Source organism: Cynocephalus volans, chromosome 3 (genome assembly GCF_027409185.1).
Source record: "Cynocephalus volans isolate mCynVol1 chromosome 3, mCynVol1.pri, whole genome shotgun sequence".
Taxonomy (NCBI): Eukaryota; Metazoa; Chordata; class Mammalia; order Dermoptera; family Cynocephalidae; genus Cynocephalus; species Cynocephalus volans.
Window position 1 is genome coordinate 110,210,100 of NC_084462.1, and position 24,355 is coordinate 110,234,454.

A 24,355-nucleotide genomic window follows, 5' to 3' on the forward strand; every position below is an offset into this window, starting at 1 on the left:
AGCAAAGCTATTCCTTCTGGCAGCTCTAGGAAAGAAAATCTTTCTTTTCCTTTTCTAGCTCTAGAGGCCATCTGCATTCTTTGGCTTGTGGCCCCTTCTTTCAAAGATAGAAATTGAGCCTCTTTCAATCTGTCCAGGCTTTCATTATCACATTGCCTTTTTCTGACTCTAACCCTCCTGCCTCTCTCTTATAAGGACCCTCGTGATTACATTAGGCCCACCAAGATAATCCTGGGTAATCTCCACATCTCAAGACCCTTACTTTAGTCACATGTGCAAAGTCCCTTTTGCCATGTAAGGTAACATATTCATAGATTTCGGGGATTAGGATGTGGACACCTTGGCGGGGTGGGGTGGGGGGTATTATTCAGCCTACCACAGGACCCTCTCCATGCAGACTCTTGGGTTATCCTGGTATTTTGTTATTTAAAGGTCATAGCCATCAATAGCGTCTCTCATAGGTCTGTTTCCATTCCATCTGAACAGAGGAAATATATTTCTTGTACTAAATTGATAGTGGTCTTAGTGCCTTTCTAAGGTACCCAGAGGGAGCGCTGATCTCCAGTGCATGCATAGGTTACCAAAAGTGCCATTCAAAGAAGAGAAGAGAAATTCATCCCAGGTAACTTAGACACTCACCTGGGGTCTGGGTATGTCCTCTCAAGGTTTCTTCTGGCTCTTGGTTTGCATACGTTGGGGTGACTACATGCATGATCTACATACATGCTTCTCCTGAGAAGAGTCGAGGAGGAAACCTTCAGCAGACAGCAGAGATATCTGGAATGTAAGAGTTCCTCACCAGTACCTTCTCCCCAGGCCTAAGCCTCCTTACGAAGGACCAGGTCTGCTCCTCCCACTCTCTACCCCACTCTCTCCCCCAACTCCACCCCACTTGATAGTTAGGAAGTATCAGCTGTGCTGCTGGCATCTGTATTTCAGTGTAAAAAAAACCTGCCACAATCCCCTCAACCACTACCCTGCAAAGTTTCTTTGGTCAAGACCATTGATGTTGCCTGTGTCTTAGGCTCTCTCCCTTGCCACGTAATGACCTTCTGTTCCAGGGGTGTTATATGCTCTCACTCTCTTCCTTCTTTGTGACCAGTTAGGGGCTTATAATGCTCAGCAAAACATGCATTGGCATGGCTTCCAGGTGCCTATAGTTTCAATAGTCTTTGAGATCTATTTTATTGTGAAAACAAAGACTTTAGCATTCTCATAGCCAAACATACATATAACCTCTACCATGATGAAGTTCACATGTGGGAATGCCTACAGTATGCATATCACCATGATATGTACTTTACATGAACTGTCTTGTTTAATCCTTACAACAACCCTGTGAAATGTGTTATTTTCTAACATTGCAAATGAGGAAACTGAGGTTTGGAGATATGGCTTATCCAGTATGTGCATGCACACATGCACACACACCCACGCACAATTCTCAGCAGAGTTTAGGTTCAAGAGAAAAAAAATTCAAAAATTGATAACTAAATAGAATCAGTAAAATAATGTTAAAGAGAACAAGTACTTCAAGTTAATCTGTTTTGGGTTGTGGGGAAGAAATGACAAAGTATTATGGTAGCATGTTGTCATTCATGTGTTCATTCAGTACATGAACACACATTTATTGAGTGTTAACTAATGTGTGCTCTTAGACACACAGACACAATGAGGTTCAGTCTCAGTTCTCTGGGAGCCACTTGTCAAGCAAGAAGACAAATCACATTTATGATATACAGCAGAATGTTCCGGAGTACCAAGAAAAGCAATGGGAGTGTACAGGAAGAAGTGATTACTTCAGCCTGGCAAAAAATCATGGGGAATTTTGGGGGAAGAAGAGGTAGTGAGTGAATACCTACAAGATAGGCAGGATTTGAATGAATGTGTGGGCAATGTCATCTCAGGCCCAGCACACAGTGTGACCAAAGGCATGGAAGTGGGAACTGAGGTGGGAAGAGCAGTGGCCTCTTGTAGTAGAGTTATGATTGAGCTGTCAGGTCATGTGTGGGTTGGGAAGGTGGTCGGGGTTAGATCATGTAAGACTTTGCACACCAGACTGTGGAATTTGGATTTTATTTTGTAAAAAAAAGGGAAGCCAGGAGTAGACATTTTGATGTGAAACATCCCATTTGAACCAAACAAGACACATCAGTAGATAATGTCTTCCTGTTCAAAAACCTTTAGGGCATCATTATTTACAAAATAAAATCCAAATTCCCTAGGCCTGAGCAGACCTGAAATATATTTAAGGATTTCTTTTCTTAAATAAAACCCTACAATGAGACTTTAGGCCAATGTGTCTTGTGGGTTTGCTTATGGAATTAAGGCTTCTGGGGACTTTCAGGAGCTGTCATCTGTCGACAGTCCAGATGGGTTTGAATGGCGTGGGAAGGTACACTGACTGCTCTGCCCTCTTGCCGCTGGGACTTTGTAAGGGTGACAGTGGTTAGTGTTCGCCTCTAGCCCTCATGTGGCAACACCGGCCCACCTCAGGGAGGAGGACTGAACAAGGGGAAGGCAGGGATGGGGTGGCCTGTGGTTCACACTCCTTCCTCCTCGCGGCGCCCCCACTCTGTCTCCTCCAGTGTGGCTGGTGGCAGTGCGTGCGCAAGGGCAGCCTCTGGGCGGGGGGTGGCGGGGCACTCGCCCAGCACGGGGCATCAGAAGCATGATGTAGACAGCTCAGACCTGCTCAGCATCAGGCTTCAGGGAGACGGTTCTGACTTCTTCCGGTCCTTTCTCCTGCTGTTCCCAAAGAAGCGTAGCCGGCTGGGGCCAACAGGGAGCACAGAGCTGGCTGCCCTAGGACAATGGTGCTGCTGTCAGTGAGCAGAGACGAGGAGAGTCCAGTCTTTCCTCTACCTTGAAAGGACATCCTTGGATCACATTCTTTCATCAGTATCTTTGGGATAACTGCCCAACCACCATTCCTTTCATTTTTACCTGGTAAATTTCCAAGACTTTGGCCATTTCTGTGGCCCTCTCCATGTGACTCTTACATCAGGACAACCAGACCCAGTAAAGACCTCTGTTCAGCCCCTGTACAGGGACAGAGTATGTCCAACCTCCCTGAATGGCTTCTGAAATGCTGTTCTGTTTGTTTTCAACAGGTCTTCCCAAGCAGGTCAAGATAAGTTTCTCCAGCAGGATGTCAGAACTCTCGAGTTTCCAGCGGTCCTGGGGTGAACTGCGTCCCAGCCAACCTGCCCAGCACTGGGATCTCCCTGAGCCCCTGGAATGCTCTGAGTCTCTTCCTCTCAGCTGTCTCCTCCCTGAGCGGTTTGGGACTGTCTCCTACGATCGCCTTTGTTCCACTTCCTATGATGGCAAGTAGAGTCAAGTGTCTGAGGGAAGGAAGTCATGATAGCATCTAGTACTACAGGGATGGGCCTATAGGGGAAGGGGGTGATAGGTAAAGGAACCTCCTAGGCAACAGGTTGGAACACTGGAAGACCAAGTTTGTAGGGAGTAACCCACACCTCTTTAGCACTCTGCATTTCCCAGACCTCTGGCACATTCCGCATCTCACTTCTACTCACTAGGCCTCTGAGGCAGGCAGGGAGGGCATTATTTTCCTCTGAAACATGAAGAACTAGATACAGAAAAATTATATGCTTTGCTTAAGGACACAAAGCTAGTGACAAAGCCAGGAGGCTCTCTCTGGGAAGGACTGTAGTTAATTTACTGTTTCAAAAAGAAATTGGCATGGCTTGCAATTTGGTAAAAAACAATATGTAGTACAATATTGAGAGGGAAAGAGTTTGGGATTTTGGTTGGGGCAGGTCCACTATTATAACTAGCCTCATCCCTCTTGCTTGGACAGTCCTTTACAAATGACCCAATAATAATATTGGGTTTACTTGGACATTATAAATAATAGCACCATGACAACTATGGGAAAATACAGTATACTGACAACGTAGTTTTTCTGAGACCGTCTTTCCTTCTTTTAGCTGAATGCCTCAAGATGTTTCCAGAAAAGCCATGTTATTACTGATTTACACTTCAGTGAGATATTAGTTATTTCCTTTTTCCTCTTAGGGCTATTTTCACTCTAGGCCCAGCTTCAATTTGTGGAGTAAATGGTTCTCTTTAAATTACTATCAGCTTACGTCATTTAGGAACGGCTTATTTTTGAGAAGAACCTTCTCACCGTCCTTGGAATCACACTGATGATACATCTGTAGAATAACCTTGAACTTCTTTTTTAAAGAGAAGTATGAATACTGTCTAAAGGACATGTCAGATAATCTCCCAGACCATAAAACCATTCATTTCCACCCCCATAGTTGATGACATAGACACTGAGGCCATTTTCTCCCTCTTGTGAATTTAGCCTTTTGGGGGCTGCTGATTAGCTCAGTCACTTAGAGTGCAGTGATATAACACCAAGGTCAAGGGTTTGTATACCCCTACCAGCTGGATGCCAAAAAAAAAAAAAAAAAAATTAGCCTTTTTGGAAATTTCTTCCAGAAAGTGGCCACCATTGGGTACCTTTAGGCCAGGAGACTCTCCTTTATGTCAGAGCTGGTATTTATGGAATGTCAAGGAATCTATGTTCGTGGGTCATAAAAACTGCCAGAGGGGCTTGAATCAAATGTGCCCCGTGCCAACATGGGTTTAAGGAAAGCATGCATTCTGTCAGCTAGCAGCACAGTCTTGCAGGCATTGAAAGCCTGTAAAATTTACTGCTTTGTTTTGGGCCCATCGCAGCCCAGTGTGGAGCGGATATACATTGGCTGGCACGAGGCTAAAGCTCTACATTTGTTATTTCATTTAATTCTTATAATAACATGTGAAGTAGACAATCACAATCATTTTAAAGCTAAGGAAACAGGCAGAGAGTGTAAGAACTTGGCCAAGGCCACACCTGGTAAAACTGGAGCTGGATTTCAAAGCAGGGCAGGCGGACCTCGGGCCTCACTTTTAACCACAGTGCAAAGCTGCCTCCAGTAAATCACCACAAGGGGGCGCCCTGCCCTTGTCCACGTCAGTTAAAAGAGATGTTTTATTTTTCCATCCCAGAGGGCAGGGTGTGGGGTACAGTTCATACATTCTTTTTCTCCATTTTTTTTCTGTCCAAATGCCGAGGCTCCTTCAGTATTGGAAAGTTTCATACTAATGTAAATGTGTTTACCAGCCTCTGGTAACTCCAGGTCAAAAAAACTCCCCCAAAGAGGCCATTGTGCTATGAATAAAAAGACATGTTTAATAGTAGAAATCAGATTTTCCTTTCTGGGGCAGTAAAAGAAAGAATTGGTTTTAAGGAAAACTAAGAAAAAGCCTGAGGCTTCGATCACCAAGGATGCAGCGTTATAATTAAATAGGTCATTTGGTGTACACAGAACATATAACAGGAATTTTCTTCAGAAATTATGGATCATTCAAGCCATATTTTAGATTTCAGGGTAAAGCTGAGAGAATTCATGTGCTCATTTTTCTTCTTTCCATGTCATCTGACAAATAATCACACCGGCAAAGCAATTGTGATGCGATGTCATGGGACAAAGACTCCATCCACATCTAATGTTGACAAGTGATACCTGGGACTTGCAGGGCTGGATATTTCTGTCCAGCCTCCAACACATCTAAGCCTGGATGTGTGATGGGCCAGGCCCCACTGAAACAGGCATCCTTGGGCTCATTGAGCACACAAAAGACAGGAAAAAAAAATGTTCATTCCATCTGAAAGAATCAATAGCATTTAAAATGTCTAATGGACAAAGGTGAGAGCAGTGACAGTACACATCAGCCAGCAACTCACAGTCACTTAGGTCTGTCCATTAGTTCCTGTGGGCTGAAGGAAGCAAGCACCTTTTTCTTACCCCAACTATGTCCAGAGGTGCCCAGTGGGATGGGCCACTGAGGCAGACACCCTGAAGACCTGTGATGCTCAGGACCATGAGCAGAAAAAAGAAAATGTCGCAGAAAATTTCAGGGGAGGGAGGGAGTGGGAAGTGAAAATAGACTCAGGAAATCCTGAGGCTCTAGATGAGACTCAAGGGAGAAAATATAATAGGGGTCAAGGCAGAAGGCTACATTATAGCACTAATAGAGCTTAAATTCACATTATGTTTAATTTCCTAGCTTTAATTTGCTGATTCAAATCTAGTTAAGCATCTGGGGAAGCCAGGTGCCCTGCCATCCCTGGCCTGCTGGAGTCGTTTTTTCTTCGCAAAAGACAAGATGATCAGAAACACCAAAAAGGCAAATTTGAGAGTAAAATGTGTGCATTTCTGAAAGCTCCCCAATTGGTTGTGACATGCAGCCAGGGTGGAGGAACTGCCCCAAGTCAATGAAAAGCAACACTTTACTTATGGGCAACACTTTAGGAAGGGTGAACTAAATCAGGATTTAGAAAGGGCCAGAATGCAAGGAGAAGGCATGGAGAGGAGGAAGGAGATGGCTCAAACGGTTGGGGGGTGAAGGTAGAAATGAAGATAAGTTTTGCATCAGGCTGGCTTGGCTATACAAAATCATTTTTAACGTAATTTCTGGATTTTCAAAAAGCAAACCAAAAGAAAATGCATCCTTTGCACTGTCAGTGGACTGTTAGTGCATTCACATTTAGAGGAACAAAGTGAGACTTGCTTTGTGGGTGGGATGAGTTCTTTCTCCATGTCTTTGCTTTTTTTCATGTTTTGATAATGTCACCCGAGACATTTCCAGTTTCCCTGACCCCAGGAATTACTGTTTCCTGCCTACCCACACCCAGATGGGCAAGAGGGTGTTGTGAAGGGACTTCAGAGGGGTATCCAGGAGAACAGCACAGCTCTTTCTTCAATGCTAGTGGCACATGTGTATGTCTAGCTACCAGCAGGCTAGCCTGTGCCACAGGAGGGACATGCAGAACTGGTATCAACAGGAAATAATAATCAGACATTTGCATTTTGGTTTCAAATTTCTGGTATTTCCCACTACCCCCTCTTCTCTCTACCTCCCCACACCCACTCCAATCTGCCTGTTTAGGCAGACAATGATTATGATAATTCGATAGTTTTTCCTAACCATGTTCTCATTGACACCAGGGGGAAGGTACCACTGATTTTTTAAAAATACTTTTTGTATCAATCCCATAAAGTTTGAGAGTTGGTCATGGTATAATCGCTAAAAACTAAAAACTATGATAAGAAATAAAATCATCTTTGCAAGGTAAATTGGCTTGTAATTAGTTCACAAGAGCAGGTGCCTTTAAATGCATAATTAAGTTAAGGCTGGGTTCTCATCCAGCCAGACCTTATTATCTTTATCCTCTCTTCTCTGAAAAGTGGAGACTACAGTCTTTGCCTCCCACCTACAGTCCTTCCAGAGAATATCTCAAAGTCCTGGGTGCTTTATCAAGTGTCCATGCCAACCCAGAGATTGCTGTTCTGCTATAGTAGTGACCCAAGTCACTTCCCCTGAAAACAAATGGGGCAATGCAATAAACTGGGCTTGCTTTCCCATAAAAACAAATCAACATAATGTGATCAAATCTTCTTTCCAATTTAACAGGGCATGAAACTAGTCTGCTGAGGGCACATGCTATAATTAGTACTTGAGCACATCACTAATATCTGCAGATGGGTAACTATTAATTGGCTTAATTTCTTTACTTATGAGGAGAAAAAAAAAAAATACTGAACTCTTGCTTGCTAGATGCCCATTGTCTAAATTAAGGTTACCTCTTTAGTCTTTCCTGCATTTCAGGTCTTTCCATTAGAACGTATATAATGAAACTTTATCATCATGCTAATCCTAGTTCTAAAGACTCCCCGAGAGAGAGAGCATGCAAGATTTTCCCATTAGCATCAAAAGTGTGGTGATACATACCTATTTGGTAGTCTTAGAGTCACAAATAAATGAGAAAAACAAACTTTCATCACAGTTAAAATATTTAATGACAAAATTAGGGTTTGCTGTAATAGTGGATCAATAGAGCAGGTGTTGTTTCTGAATGAAACAAAAATTATATTTGACATCTTAGAGAACTTCTGAAGAATTAACTGTACAACAGACATCAGCAATGTTACAATTCTGAAAATTAAGGGCGAAACCTATCTTTAATACCCTTATTTAGGGCATTCTGTAAATATTTTTACATAAATGCACAATCTTTGCTAGCCACAAAAGTATATTAAGACAGATTTCACTGTGATTTTAAGTCTAGCACATAACCTCAACTTTTTCAGAGCTTAAAAAAAGTTAACTACTGATCTCATTACATTTTACAAATACATTCTTTAATATGAAACATTAACCTGAATAACTGCATACTTCCTGTACACAGATATCTAATAATACTAGTGAAGAATACTACAGCTACTCTGGGAAGAAGTGGTAATACTGGAAAGTTCTTTTCTTTAAGCATTGTCCATACAACTTGAGAAGTCCTTCACAGAAATACAGCATCCCAAAAATTCATAGTGAAGTGCAGAAATGAAACAAACAGAAATGTCTTCTAGTAAGCTCAACCAAACAAGTTGGTCCCAAATAATGTAAGTCATTTTAGCAATTTTCTCTAGGTTAGATTGTATGATTATTTTGTATTGCAGCACCTTCTACAAAGGATAGCCAAGAACTTCACATATATTATCATGAGGCTCCTCTGCAGGAGGCTGCGAGGTAGAGGACAGACAGGGATTGCTGTTATGGCCTCTCTGTTGCAGGGAGGCCTAACAGGACTTTAACACAGGGAGGTCAAGGGAATGACCATGGCCTGGAAGCTAATCAATAGAGGAAGCTAATAAAGATTCAGATGGGCTTTCTTCTAATCCAGGCTATGTCCAATAAGACTTAGGTCTAGAAGGATAAACAGAAAAGAGGGCAAAATGTGCAATATGTATATTTATAAAGAGTAACTATCACAATTCTACCAGGGAGGAAGAGTCTCAGATTTCACAGTACGCTTATGACCTCATCCTCTGCTACTTTAGAAGCAGCTTCCCAAACACTGTCAGACAGTTGGCAACCAATTTTATTCTTGAGTTTGGCACATCATCAGGGGGTTTTAAATTTACCCTTTCAATTATTTATATCAACTATCTATCTTTGAAACCAGAATCCAATTTGGGAAGATGTGAGAGAGAGAGAGAGAGAGAGAGAGAGAGAGAGAGAGAGAGAGAGAGAGAGAGAGAGAGAGAGAGAGAGAGAGAGAGAGAGAGAGAGTGTGTGTGTGTGTGTGTGTGTGTTCTGACCCGAGGTATCTGCAAACAACACCTATTTAGAGTGCTACTTGGGACTTTTCTTAGAAATCATATGTGCTTCTAATGGTACTCACCAAATGGCATGTTCCTTGCTTCTTCAAACTTTTAAGACACCAAAGGAAAAGTACAAAATATCATAGTGAGCTTATAATAGTTTACTACATTAATTTTATGGAGGGTTTTCTTGAATTGGATCATCTCTCTAAGAGGATTCAGAAATTTGTCTCTGGCAAATCCCATATCCCTTTTGACATATACTGCCTAAGATTTTTTTTTTCTTTCCAATAGACAAACTTTCTGTCTCCCTGGGAATGCTTTATCAGGAGAACTGATAAATCAGTATTTGTAATCCAAAGTCATCTTATGCTGCAATGTAAGAAGCTACAATGCACAGACTCAACTGGCTCAAAGGACAGGAAGGAATAGAAAGGGGTCCTGAAGATTCAGGCAGCTTAAAAATCAACGCGCTGCGGTGGGAGGCTGACGAGGTAACCGGGATGTGCAGCTTGCCTCCTTGTTTTGTGAAGAAAAAGCACAGTGTTTTTATGTTAGCATTTTAACCCTCCAGAAACCAAATTTTCAGACTCTAAACCAGTATTATCTTGAGAAATACCAAATCAGGAGGTGTGTGATCAACTTTACTCCATCTGCCTGCAATGTGAAGGCCTTGTGACTGTTGTTTTATGTCAGACCAGGCAAGGTATAATTGCCATGAAATGCAATGTGTTAGTGAATCCACATGTTAAGTTACATTAAATAAATAAACAGTAATAACAACATCAAAACCTCCACAAACCAGATACCAAGAAACTGAAGGCCCTTTCCAAACACATTGTTAGGGTGTTTCTAAAAGAGGCGTGCCCTTGTAAAAAGAAAAGAAAAAAGATTTTAAATGTAATATCTTTTCACATTATCATTTACACAGACCTTTATCTGGATAAAGCAGTTTTTGATAAAAATCCAAGCTCTTTTCAATACCAGGTACCATAATTTGGGACAATAACAAAAGAGAGAAACATCTATAAATAGACAGAGGTTTTAAAGTAGATTTTTCCCTAGGTCTTTATTTTCAAATTTTTATACTTCATAAGATAATTCCAAATAATCAGCCTAGAAACAAGCAGCAGAGGTGTTTAAACTGTAGCTCTGAAAGCAGATTTCTATCCATGATTCTGATTTGTTTTTTGTGACTGCTGGTGATGGCTGATGCAAAAGATTACTACGCAGAGAGCAAAATATAAGACTGCTGCTCCTCTGATCAGTCCCACTGTTTTCCATAATACACTTATGTCGGGATATAGAATTTTAACCTCCAAGTTAAGAGAAGCTACAAGAGTGAGTGAAACGATCCTGCTTGAGTTTTATTTTCATCTAGGAACAATAACATCTGATGTCACCACATGAAAATGTTTTTCTGTTTAATATCAGGGAAAATAATACATGTTGCCTATTTAGACCCAATTCAGTTTATCATTTTGTCCAAATCTCATATTCAAACTACAAAACTTTTATTTTTAAAAAAGGAAAACATATTCGAACATAAACACATATATACACACGTGAGAAAACCAAACCACAATGAAGCTGATGCTATTGTAGCATTTCTTAGCAAGATCATTAGGGAAATGTATAAACACAACATTTTTTCTTTCATATTAACATCTGAAAATAAAAAACAAAAAACCCTAAATGTCCATATACTGGAAAAAAAAGAAGCAAGCAGAGGCTTGGAATTCTTGTAAAAACTGCTGAATGAACTCTTCCATTTCTCTTAAGAGGGTCACCAGAATAGGCAGCTCTCAACATTTGTGCTTCATGGCAAGCTAAGGAGAGAGAGGGGTGAGAAGAGAAAGACTTTATCAGCAGGAAGATTTCACTGTGCTGCTCCCCACATCCACAATGAGAAGCAGCACCAAGATTCCACTCCCTGTGGCAGGTGGCCATTACCACTTACAGTGGCACCAAGTAAATGTGCAGCATTTTCCCAAATAGTTGCTTGAACACTGCATCTGTTACTCTTCCCTATGGCAGTTCTGTTGGTGTATGTGTGTCCAGGCGGGGAAGAGCGCTGTGTGGTGTTCTTTCATCCACCAAAGGAACAAGTGGGAAAAGCAATGCACAGGCAGAATGAGTGACTTACCCTAGGAACAGATGGGGTTCTCAGGTTACTAGTTATCCAGAAAAAGCAACACTCCAGAAATGTATTTACTAAAGTCTCATGAAGTATGAAAGATCAATAGCTTGTAGTGAGACAGTATGTAATAATCTACTCAATATTAGAGTAGACATTCAACCAAGTCCAAAGCACTTGACAATTAAATTGCGTTATTGACTAGGGCCAAACAATAGACCAAATCCAGACCTTGATTTACTACTCCTATTGGTTTTTGAGAAATGTGGTCTCCTAAAGTGTTAGATCTTTAGAAATGGGAACACCAAATACCACTGTATCATTCATTAGCTTCTCAAGCTCAGGTGGAACCAATGAGGATTTATTTAGGTAATGATATGCAGGTACAGAACATAAAATTAAACTGTCTTTGCTCTTCTTAGCCAGATCTTTTCCAAGGAGCCCATACACTGATGTGAACCAGAAGGCAGAGCAGAGGCTGAACTGTATGTAATTCCTCGTGTGTTCTGAGTCTGATGTTAGGGATTAAACCCTATGGATGGGCTGGAAGTGACTGGGGGGCAGGTCTATGGCTCAGAATTCCTTTGAGCAAACAGGTGGCTCTGCAGGCTATGACTCTGTAGAAAGCCCTGTCATCTGCACCATGACCAGCCTCTGTGCCTTATAAAAATTAGTAAGGTAGATCCCACTGATTCCACCCAGGAAGGCTCTGCATCATCCTGGAAGATGGCAAGAGCCCATTTCTCTAGCAAAGCCCAGGGCAATCAGAGTCTTCCCTTTCTCTTCTTGATGTCATCCACAAAGAAGTTATAAACAGGGGCTGCCACCTCAGCTAGGCAACCAGCAACAGCAGTACCAACATGTCCCTCACAGGCAATGCTCCTTGCCAGGTCTACATGTGATGGAGAGGGCACCTGTGGACTCAGACATCACATTGCTAAGTTAATCTCTGCTTGGGCAACCTCAGCTGAAAGAGCTCCTGGTACCTATGTCTGGTGATGCCAATGAAGACCTCCACAGACCTCCTGCAGTGCTGATGCCTCAGTCAGCCCCGTCAGACACAGTGCCTGTCAAGTACTCAGTGTGTCCTGGCTGCCATGCTGAGTGCTTTGGGTTTTTTTTTTTTTTTTTTTTTTTTTAACTAAGAAAGGTGTAAGTGACTAATAACTCCAGACCTTGAAGTTTATAGTCCAGGAGACAAGGTCAGTAAAAATGGCAGAGCCAGGGTTCTACCTTGGTTCTGTCCCACTCCCTGGACATGCTCCAAGCACCTCTACCATATGGCCTCTACTTTTGGCTCTGCCTGTGATTTTTATAAATTATTTAGCAACATGGACCATCAAATTAACACAGAGCTGTTAAGTGTTGTGCATAATAAATATCAACCATAAACACTTGATCAGTGCAGCTGCCCTGGTAATCACTGACCTGTTAACTTTCAACTGACAAGCTTGTGCCAATTCAGCCACAGCCATCAATCTTCAGCAGTGATTGTGCTGCTGCTCCAGCCAGACCCTGGTTACCATGACAGTGTGCCTGGAATGGAGCTAAGGGGAGCCCCTGGGCCATGACCCTCTTGGCTTTGTAGAAATTCAACTTAATTGGACATTTTGACTCAAGGTATGCTACCGTCTGAATATTTGGTTCCCCCAAATTCAGATGTTGAAACCTGACCCCCAAGTTAATGGTATTAGAAAGTGGGGCCTTTTGGAGGGATCAGTGTCCTTATAACGAGGCTGGAGACACCTCACTCATTCCACCATGTGAGGACATGGCAAGAAGGTACCATCTATGAACCAGAAGTGGGCTCTTACTAGACACTGAATCTGCCAGTGCCTTGATCTTGAATTTCCCAGCCTCCAGAACTGTGCAAAATAAATGTTTGTTGTTTATAAGCCACCTAGTCTATGGTACATTGTTACAGCAGCCTAAATGAACTAAGATAGGTATTTCTGCAGAAAGTGGGGTCATTCTAGTTTTTTTAATTCTCTGGAAATTAGGAACTTTAGAATATGGAAGGCAGGATGTACAGCAGAAAGAGTACCGGATTGAACGAGGTCAGGACACCTGCTGTTACAAATTTGCTGTATGACCTTGAGCTCTTAAGTCACGGCTGCTCCACACCTCAGCTTTCTCATATGTCTATAAAACAGTCTCCAACTCTAAACGCTTATGGATTAATTTAGGTGTCAGAGTTGCCCTAGGAGTTTAAAATTTCCTTTTCATATATTTTGTTCACTTAATATCTCATGGAAATCTTTCTCTTTTAATACTATGTAACCTACTCCACCTAGAGAATGATAATGAAAAAGTCATTACTTGAAGAGGCCTGAGCTCTTGAGGTCCCTTCTGGCCAAGACCCAAGGGAAACAGCTGACTATAGTATGGAGAGAGATAGTCATTCCCTCCCAGCAAGAAGAAAAATGCCTCTCACTGCTGCTTTCCCCACAAACATAGGCTTGTGCAAAACAGGGTAGACAAATGTTCTTTCTGCAGAAATGTCATCTGAGAATGCCTAGGTGTGGGCAATGCTCTTGCCTGTGGACTTGCCACAGGTGGCGGGGCTGTCAAAGCGCTGCACATACTGCAACGCAGTGCTTTTTGGGGCAGTGGAAAGTGGCAGTCCTGCTTCTGTGGCTGAGCTGCACTTTCCTAAGGCTTGGGACTGCGCCAAGTCTGCAGCTCAGGAAGTAACCACACTTCCTCCAGCCAGGCTAACCGGAGGTGAGGGGGTGCTGGGGAGAGGGGGCAAGGATCATTTTCCATCTGCTCTGAAGAGAACAAGCACCCACATATCTTAAAGGCAGGGTTGGAGGCTGGCTGGTTACTCATTGGTTAGAGTTCAGCCTTATAACACCTAGGTCACGGGTTTGGATCGCCAAACCAGCCAGCTACAAAAACCAAACAAAACATCCCCCCCCGCCCCCCCCAAACCAGCCTAGTATTGTAGCTGGTTAAAGGCAGGGTTGTGCAAAAGAGATCCAATCCCTCTTGTACCTGAGTAATTGCAGGATCCCTGGGAAAAGTTAGAAGGCCAAAGAATCCTTTTCTTCTTCAGTCTAGAAAGGTGTGCTGTACTCTCTAGCTGGGATTGGGTGCCCTTCAGCCAGGAACTCGAGAACTGTCACCTGGAATTGCCATTCCCTGCTCAGGGTTCACCATGTGCACTGTGCCTCCACTTGTAAACACAGCCGACTCTTTATGTGTCAACAGAGCCACACGTGTCTGGGGGGCAGAAGGTCTGGGTTCCATCTCTGAGCTTTCCCCTCACCAGCAGGCCTGGCTGGTGCTTGGCCAGCTAAATGACATCTTCATGGTCAGCCTACGCTAGCGGGTCCAAATCAGAAGTCCTAGTCCCTGGGAAAGTAGCCACACCTTCTCTAAAGAGGTCAATCTGCTCATTAGGAATAGTGCCAATGCCAGTGATTCATAAGCACACATCCCTGCTTTAGAAATCTGCAAATCTAGCTATGACACTGTCTCACCCTCCCTCACACACACTAACAGACCCTAGTGTACTCCCCCATGCCCCAGAACACCTACAGGAGGGGAAACCAAAACAAATACAAGCTGCCCCTGCCTCAGCCCTCTCTACTAAAAGCAGGTAACTGCCTGGGATGGATTACCCCACTGATGAAAGCCAGAGACCCCTCTGCCTTTGGCGCCCTCGCCAGTTTCTGTTCCGCCAGGTCCTGTCTCAAGGGCTGCTCTGTACTTTGACAGCACCAACATTTAGCAGGAGGCTCTCCTACCCCACTTTCTCTTTGAGTTCGGAAGGCACAAAATCTTTACCTGCATTCCTTCCCTATCCCTGTATTAAGGATCCTCAATCACCAGTAATTTTTCAACCCCTCTACAGTGCTCATTATATGACTGAATAGGGCAGGTTCAGCAGAAACTATTTTTGTGGGAATAAATATTAGTAATTTAGATTTATATATGCTACATATTGTGCTAATAGCTTTGAATGCATTCAATTCTCTCAACACTGTAAGAGGTAGGTACTGTTAATTAGCTCTATTTTACTGATGAGGAAATGTGCTTTGGAGAAATTAAGCACTTGCCTAAGGTCACCAAGATGGAAAATGACAGCTGGATTCACACATAAGATGTTAACTCCTGTACCATACAGCCTTCCCTACTACCTAGCAAACTTGGCCACAATAACAGGGAAACCGGGCTACCAGAGCCAAGAATATCGGGCCATCTGGTTAGGTTATCCAATCTGGTGTTTGTATAACCTCCCCTGAGAGCGACGCCTACAGGATGACATCCCAGTACTGTGTACTCTACCTTAGAAAGAGTGATTTCTCAATCTTCCTCAGTAACCTGATCCATGATTCAGTCATGAACCTAAACTCTTGTTTTAGCAGAATTTCATCAGTGCACTATTGATTGTTCTAGTCCGTTTGGGAAGACATGAAAGACAGCTTCCCGCACTATCACTCCTCCCAGACTGGAAGACAGTTATCTCTGTATCACCAAGACTGGAGATGTGAGGAAGGGACCACAGAAACCTTCAGTATGAGTTCACACCTCTGCACCAACCAAAGCAATCTGAGGACCTGGCCTCTAGCAGGGCTGCCTGCATTTTCAGAAAGGTCTGGCCAATTCTCCTCCAAGGAACTCCAAAAGGGCCCCATAGTCAGCAGTGCAGTAAGATCCTGTCACGACAGAGAATTAATGAATTAATGACACAGCCAGACAGATCTGTGGAAAGAGGATGCAGGAAGCATCCACTCAAATAGGATCTCCAGGTGGGCCTGGGTGTCAGCCTCTGGGAGAGGCCACCTCGGCTCAGCTGGGGATATTTTTCTCTTGGCTTTTAGGTTGTCCATTCTTGTTTCCTCAGAAGAAGTGTGATTTTCTGTTGAAGCATATTGATTTTTTTTCCCCAAAAGGTCACCTGGAAAGTGTATCTGTAGGGCCAGATCGTGAGTCTGACATGCCCACATAAGTCATCAGCAGAAGTAGTTTCTGGAAACCTAAATTCGAATCACCAGCCAGAAAGGAGCTGCCCTTTGATCTGAAGCACAAGAACAGCAATAAATCCTCTTTATCACCTGACCAACAGGGCCTCTCTTTCCTTTGTTTTGTGACTGCCTTAGATAGCCGGCTGCCAATAAAAACTCCCCTTTTCCCTTCTGAAAGGCACAGTCCCTAGTGAGTGTGTGTGTGTGCACAGTGCGTGCTCAGTCACGCGGGAAACGCCATTCTCTGGAGTCAGAGGCAGGAGGGAATCTTGCCGGCAGCTCTGCACCAGTCCGATCAAGCTTACAATTCTAGAATAGAGGGCCTGAATTAACAACCTGCGCCTCTCAGAGGAAAAACTAGCCCTGAGGTACGCTGTGTCCTGGGACTAGAGCTTTCCTGGAGACTGGGGAAGAGACGAGAGCAGAGGAGCTTGACTCAGCACGAGAAAGTAAGCAGGAGCAGCCTGCAGTCCTCCAGGGGTTCTTTCATGCACTCAGGGAGGAGGTATTCTAAGACCTGATCTCTTTTGTTCTCCTTTATCCTGTGCCCTGAAACTTAAGCCCTCATCTTCTGGTCAGGAACTAAAGATGGTCCATATTTCCTAAAGACTCCAGAGACAGGGATGAGAACATCGGAAAGGAAATATCTAAAGAAACCAGGCACAAGAAGAAAGTTTTCACGGCCCAGGTGCTTAGTAAGAGCAGATGGAGACTGTTTAAAGGGGGATAAAAAACAAAACAAAACAAAACCCAAAACCAAAACACATGCACACACACACACAAGAGCCTGGTTTTGTCTCTGCCATCCCGGGAGCTGTGCTGGTGAAGCTCTCTGCAGCCCAGTGCCGGCGCCCTGCCCCGCTGGCCCACCTTGTGTGCAGTCTCTGCAAACTGCTGGGCGCTGTTCTTCAGGTCTTCCGTCTTCTCCTCTGCCCGGCCCAGCCGCTCTCCGCGCTCATTCAGGGCCTGGCTGGCCTTCTGTACCGCGCTGGTCACGCTGTCGGCGGCTGAGTGGAGGATGCTGTTTCCTGGAAGCAGGACAGCAAGAGCTCTGTCAGAGGCTGGCTTGGCTGACCTGCGGCGACCAGACCCCCGTTGGGCGAGCGCACTGCAAGGGGAGTGCAGGGCACGTTACAGAAAGGCCTCTGGTGTCTAGGAAACAAGTTGACATTGCTTCCAAGTTGGTGTGACTGACTCACATGTGGGGAGAACACCACTGACTGCAGGACCTGGGCAAATCCTGAGTGCCTCGCTGCACTCCCATCACCGACCTGCCATTTCCATTCTGCCAGCAATCTGTCTAGGGAGGCTCAAAAGGGCGGGAGTCATCTAGATTTAGGACTTGGCTTACAAAGGGAAATGAAAATCCTGACAAATTCACAGAATCAGGCAAGTTCAATGAGACATATCTGAATCTTACGTGCATTTTCCTTTGACCTGTGGTTTGGGTAATGCCATGGGAAAACGGGCCACAGACTTTTCCAGATATAATGCTTTGTATTCCTTTCAACTCTTCCCCTCCAGTTTATTCCTTTAACCAGCAAGTAAGCAGTACCTCCAAACGTATGGCTCCATGACAGCTATAAATCAGCCTCAAAGTTCAGAGTAGATGTGTTGGCTCCCAACCTTAAATCTGGTGCCATGGCTTGGATGATTATGCCTCCTTGCCTCTGATCTTTAGTACGTGAAATATGGAGCCTTAGCGCCACACTTAACCAGCAGGTGGAAAACAGTTACAGAAACTGGCCCTGGAAGGAACTTGGTATTTTTAAATTCAGTAGTGATGACACTGAGAAAGCTGAAAACCATCCCATCTCAAAGGGTCATGCATTCCTGACATCTCATTTGCCAGAACTGGGCAGCAAAATTCAACAGGTGAAGAACTTACATATGCATAACTCACTGAGAACTAGCAACTTGCAAAATGACAACAAAAGGAAATTTATAGCTGTATTTTGTTAACATTGAGTGAGGTATATTTAATGGCATTTTATGTAATAGCTTTATGTCTTTGAATAAGTTTATTACATCATTTAACTTTGTACCTGGGATGAATACATCTAGCCACAGACAGCTTTTAATAGAAATGCAATTTCCACTGGTCTCAGCTGCAAGGGCTTCCTAATTTCTCCTCTATGGGAGCAGTCTGTGGTTTGTGGAAAAGGATCTCAGGCAAATAAAGTGCCTGGCCTAGAGGAAGCACTTAGTGAATTGTTTTCCATTTTTCTTCTTTAGGGGTGAATTTCAAGGGCTTCAATCATACACTAAGGGAAGGAGAGTGGGGTTAACTTGGTGTTACCCAGTTGCATCAAGCAGTACACGAACCAAGATAAATTAGCACAGGTGAATAGGGAACAGAAGAGATGCAGGTCTGGAGAAACATGGTTGAACACTAGGGTAGGAATAGGAGGTCTGCGTCTTCAGAATAGATTTAGGAGGAGAAATCTCAGCTCCCCCCTTTGCTTTCACAGCATACTCATGACTATGATGATAGTCTACCACCACTAACATTTGACAAGCATTTTGTAATCATAAAGAACCTTCACGAATATTACCTCATTTGACTGTTGCAAAAATTCTACTGAGAAGACTGAGGCTAGTAGAGATTAAAAGGCTTGCACAAGATCAGACATGGCTAGTATAGGAAACTGGTTTTTCAATGACTTTTCTTTACTCTGTACTTTTCTCTTTGCAGATATGGTGTTGGTCTGGGAAAGCAATCACTATGACAGAGTTGTGGGCAGACTAGCATAGAGATAGGTTTTGACAGGTTATTTCCCAAGGTAATATTGGACCATTTCTGTCCTCAAGGTATTCCTCCTGGTAAATTAAGAGTTATTGCCCATGCCACTACAAGTAAGTGCTCTCTAGAAGAAAAAGACCAATGGGATGGAATGAGAAGATGAAGAAGGGACTGGAAGGTACAGAGGGGTGGGGGAAGGGCACAAGAAAATCCCCTCCCTTTCTTTCTATATAGCCACAGCTTAGTCATCAGAGGAATGGGAAAAGATGGGGCAAGGAACCTGCAACTTCACAGCTCGGAACAGCTGCAATAAATAAAAGGGATTTCAGAATTAGCTGCCATAAAACTAAGAGGGTATGCAACCAAGACCTGTCTTTTCCTATTGGAATTAAGCCACATGATCTCCTAAAAGTTATACACATCTGAATTTCTGGAATAAACCCACTACACATAAGCCATGCTGCTTTCTTCTCATGACTTCCTTGAAATTAATCTTGTACATAACGTCAGGTAACACCACATCCGTTTTATATGATACTGTTTAGCCAATAGTTGTTATAATTAAGAGAGCCAAATGTTATAACTAAAAGGGAAATAAATGCTGTCTTCCCTATTCAAAGATGACACTGCTGACAACTATCAACAGGGAAACTACCTTCAATTATTTTCAGGCATGAGGATGAATTTGAACAAATGTCATTCCTTCAGTTGAAATGACCTCTCCCAGTTTCAATTCTACCCACATTAAAGGCCCAGTGAAGTCCCACCAACTTTATCAAGTTTCAGGTCATTTCCACTTTCTCCTTCCCTTCAACTCCACAGGTACTGTCTATATCCTTTTTGGGTGCTTAATCGAGTACAATCACGGACAATTCCTCTCCTACTTCACTTCTCTACCTGCAGATGCAATGACTTCTCACCTGGATTACAAATTCCCTGAGTGCACCATTTCATGACGTTGACCATTCCCTAAATCTCTAATCTTTCTCTTCTTTTGACTTAGATCTTCTGCTTATGTACTTTCTTCTCTCTGGGATCCTCTTGCTTCTACTGTAATTCTAGGCTTCTGTCTTCGTCCTCTTCTCTTTGGCACTCTACAGACTCTCGCTGGGGCAATCTTATCTAGCTTGTGACTTCAATGGCCAAACCTTTCTCTTTCATTAGATTGTGCTGCTGAGCTTCAGACCTATATGTTTTTCTTACTGGACAACTTCAACTGAATGACCCAAAGTCATCCCAAATTCAGTATGTCTAAACCTGACCCCATTATCTTTCCCTTGATACCTGCTTTTTCTTTGGGGTCCTCTGCTCAGTGAATAATCCCAATATCTTCCCAGCTCCTTAATCCAGCCAGAAATCTGGGAATCTAGTCTAGATCCCTCCATCACTTTTACCCTATACAACTAAAGATCACCTCCTCTACAGCTCTCTCCACTCTGCCCTTTTCACTATTCTCACTGCCTCACACATATGCATAATCTTTATCACATCTCTGATATTTTCCAGAAATGAAATTGCTAGAAATGAAAGGACATAAGCATTTTAGAGGCTCTTGGTGTATGCTAAAAACTGCTTCCCTGAAAGATTCATTCAACATTCAATATTATCCACAAAGTGCATATCATGTGCCAGGCACTGTTATGTTGACGCAAGTGACAGAATGACTTAGAGGAAGTGACTTTTAAATTATTGATCTTCAATTTCCTCATCTGTGAGATACGGGTTAAGCCACTTACCTCACATGGCTACCATGGAGATGAAGATGTATACAGAGTGTGTGTAGATGCTCAATGGAAGTTTGTCCTCCACCTCCCTTAAGACCATGTTCACTCTCTAAGGAACACTGGAAAAATGGTCCAATCCTACCCAATTCCATTGCATGTCTCCCTCTCTTCTCTACTATTTTGGGGCTGAGTGTTTTGAGGATTGCAGATGATACTTCTTAGATATCCTTGTATATCCTGCTGTGTGCAGCACATCATGTTACTCAGAGAGGGAGCTGAATACATATTCAAGGCATGCTTTGCAGATAGGACGCCTAGCTCAAAAGCTGAGGTGCATCGTACTGTGCTGAGTTAAATCTGGAAATAAAGTAGTCTCCTGAGGCAGATAAAACAGTAATTCTCTTTAAATAGACAGGAAGCATATTAATACTTAAATTTATTCAAGTAGTCTGAGAAGAAGCTGTCAACCACAGCAAATAAAGTCAACTACCTTTTGAATTATAGTCTCTGGAGACTAAAGCAGAGACCAGTCCTGCTTCATTGATGTTGCCTTCACATCAGTTCCACTTGCTCAACATGTGCTCTTAAAAATATATATGCTGGCATCTTTTATGTTAAGTGATTTAGAAGACTATTGAGAGAGCAACTTGAGATAAAGCTATAGCACTATATTCAGCCACTGTTAGAAAACACAAAATCAATTTAAATGTATAGGAAAATGAGGGAACAAGAGCAAAGAATATTGAAAAGTGACAACAGAAGAGGGGGAAAGATTTTTAGAAGCACACAAAATAGACAGCTATCAATATTATTTCATTTGACCATCCTAGACATCAGGTTGTATCTTGTTAATTAAAATTCTTAATTCTACAGCTAGTAAAAAGGCAATTTAAACAGAATTTTCAGCAGCTACTTTGTATCTCAAATACATATATAGATAATTGAAATGTAAAATACTTATCCTGTCTGGAAAATAAGGGAAAATTATCTAAAAAATAAATGACCAATAAGTATATGCCTACCTACACTCAGTGCTGAGTAAACACGCTCATCTAACAGCATTCTTTTAAAACAGAAATTTCTTAATCGTTTTGCTTGTACTACTTTTTTTTCCTATAATCAATTTAACCACTTAGGAATAGCTATACAATAAAGCCCCACTTATCCAAATTAACTTAGAGGAAAACTGATTTGAATAATGAGAAAATATATTTTATGTGTGTGTGTGTGTTTGTGTGTGTGTGTATATATATAATGGACTTGGCTTCTGAGAAAATAAACTCACAAAAATTGGTATGGACATCTATCATATTAAATCTGTTAATAAGCCAGAAACATTAGTTTTATTATTGGATTAAATGGGTCCTACTGTATTCTCATTTATGGCATTACTTTCTTAGCAAAACCATTTTCATGGGTAGGACATAAGGTACATAAGTCTGGTTCAGTATTAGTAATATTGAACTTAATTTTACTGGCTATTAATATGTGGGATTCACCCAAGATGTTTTTTCTTTCCTTTTTCTATTTCCAATCTGTGGCCATCTCCTTGCTCAGCACCTCTACTGCTAGAGGACATATCAGTAAAATAAAAAGTTACATGGAGACCTGCCTCCCTGACAGCTCGGTCTCTTCTCAGTCCTAAAGCCACTCAGTACCACTTACACACTATTCTGCTTCCTGTGATGAGAAGCCTCACTTCTGCCCCTATCACTGGTAATTCAGTTGCATGGTAATTTGATACTTCAAAAGAGGTTCTGCTTAATACTGTGACTCGCACTGAACATTTTATAAATAATTAATAATTTAAATAATAATGATAGCTTTTACTTCTACAGGGTAATTAAATCCAAAGGCCTACGCAGAGAAACAAGTTGGTTCTTAATTCACAGACTCCATTAATTATCTGTGAACTGGGGCAATACATCACACTGACTAATCAATACTAGGTCAGACAACTGCATTTCAATGTTGGACAACCTCTAGCATCCTCTTATTAAGACGGAGATTCTTCCAAAAGGTTAAATTTCATTTGTACATATTCTTGTGGTAATGAGTGATCAGATAAATTCTTTTTAAAATCCTGGTTATATCAAGTCTTTCTAAAAGGAAGAGTTGTTAACCCACGCTGGGCACAGATGCAGTGTGAACATCAGCGATCGCAATCACAGAACAGCTGCCATTCACTGGAGGTGGCATGTGCTGTGGTCAGGTGTTACATTCCTCAAAGGAAGAAATACTCAGCCTTATTTCACAGTAAGAAAATATGTGCTCAGAGAGGTGAAGAAACTTACCCTACATCACCCAGGGATTGACTCCCAAGCTCTTAATAGCTGTGTCTGCATTTCCCAAAGTGGTTCTGTGAGTTAAAAAAAAGTGCTACGAGGAAAACTCAATTCTAAGGCAGAATGACTTTGGAAAATACATCTACCCTGGCTCCTTTATTGCAGAACTTTGAAAAACCTTTAACAGGCTAATGTAAACTGTGCATTTTGAAAAGGAGAGGTATGAGATGCAGAGCTTCCAAAATATATTTACTCATAGGGCCCTTTTGCATAGAGTATCTTAGCAGGGTGGAATTCTGTAGAATTCATGTTGGGAAATGCTACAATAAACTATACTGACTCCTAAGTTAAAGGAGAAAAAAAAGAAAGAAATCCAGGCTGTCTTCATTAATTTAGTAACAGATAGACAAGTCATGTAATTACATTAAAAAAGCTTGCTTTATCAGGCAGCAGAACAGATATAGCATGCTGAATGGCAGTTCTAGAATTATCTTTTGTCTCAAGTTGGTGGCTAATTTCAGGGACCATGAAATTTGTTTGTTGCCTAGAGCTAGATAACAAAGAAAAATGGACTCAGTGCTCAGGAATACTTTGTAAGCCCATAAAGCCTGCTTGAAGGAGACCTTGGAGTTATCTATTGCCAGAGTTACCAAAAAAAGAAGAATGGACCATTCTATCAGGTAAATGTAAATATCTTCTGCTGGCTATGTTAAGGTAATTTAGTGTAATGCCCCTGCCTGTTCCCAAGTCACAAATGTGCCCCAGGGGCTAAGTAAAGACTCAGGAAAAAGCCCAATGCCCCCTCCCTGTCTTATAGACAATTATGAGTCTCCTCTCAATTCACTGTCCCAATATTCCCAATGACATGGGTCAAAACATTTAGAATCTTAGTCATGTCCCTTTAAACACTTAAAATCAGGATGTGCAGAAAAGTTAACTGGTTTCTGTAGTACTCATTTAACCTTGGTTATTATGAACATATTTTTATAAGAAGTATGGGGTATCAGATAAATGAATCCAAGGACAGTTCTTTTGGTATCAGGCTATCAGAATGGGTGGCAGAAGTGCAACTTCTGAGAGGGAACCCCTGTGCTGAGGTTAAAAACCTAAAGTGGCTCGAAATTTGGTAAAATGGATTTTGTTCCCTGTCTTTGGTTATGTTTGGCAACAAACCAGCTATGATCTGCAAGTCTCTGCTTTTATTACAATTGGAAGTTAGTGAATTTTACTTTAATAACTATAATTTCAAGTCCTGATATATACAGTTTGAAAACCCGCTGCATGATGCTACTGGCCAAAACCGAATTATGT

General features: G+C 42.3%; 1 protein-coding gene across 2 annotated transcripts in view; it reads right to left on the reverse strand.

Moving 5' to 3' along the window:
* Positions 1-10,154: 10,154 nt before the first annotated feature.
* STXBP6 (syntaxin binding protein 6) overlaps positions 10,155-24,355 on the reverse strand; it is a 234,020-nt gene continuing 219,819 nt past the window's right edge. For both annotated transcript variants that reach the window (XM_063091426.1, XM_063091425.1), the window contains exons 5-6: positions 17,163-17,320; positions 10,155-11,011 (exon numbers count right to left, since the gene is read on the reverse strand). In XM_063091426.1, the coding sequence (XP_062947496.1) occupies positions 10,988-11,011; positions 17,163-17,320 (182 nt within the window). In that variant the 3' untranslated portion in view covers positions 10,155-10,987. The remainder of the gene's footprint in view (positions 11,012-17,162; positions 17,321-24,355) is intronic.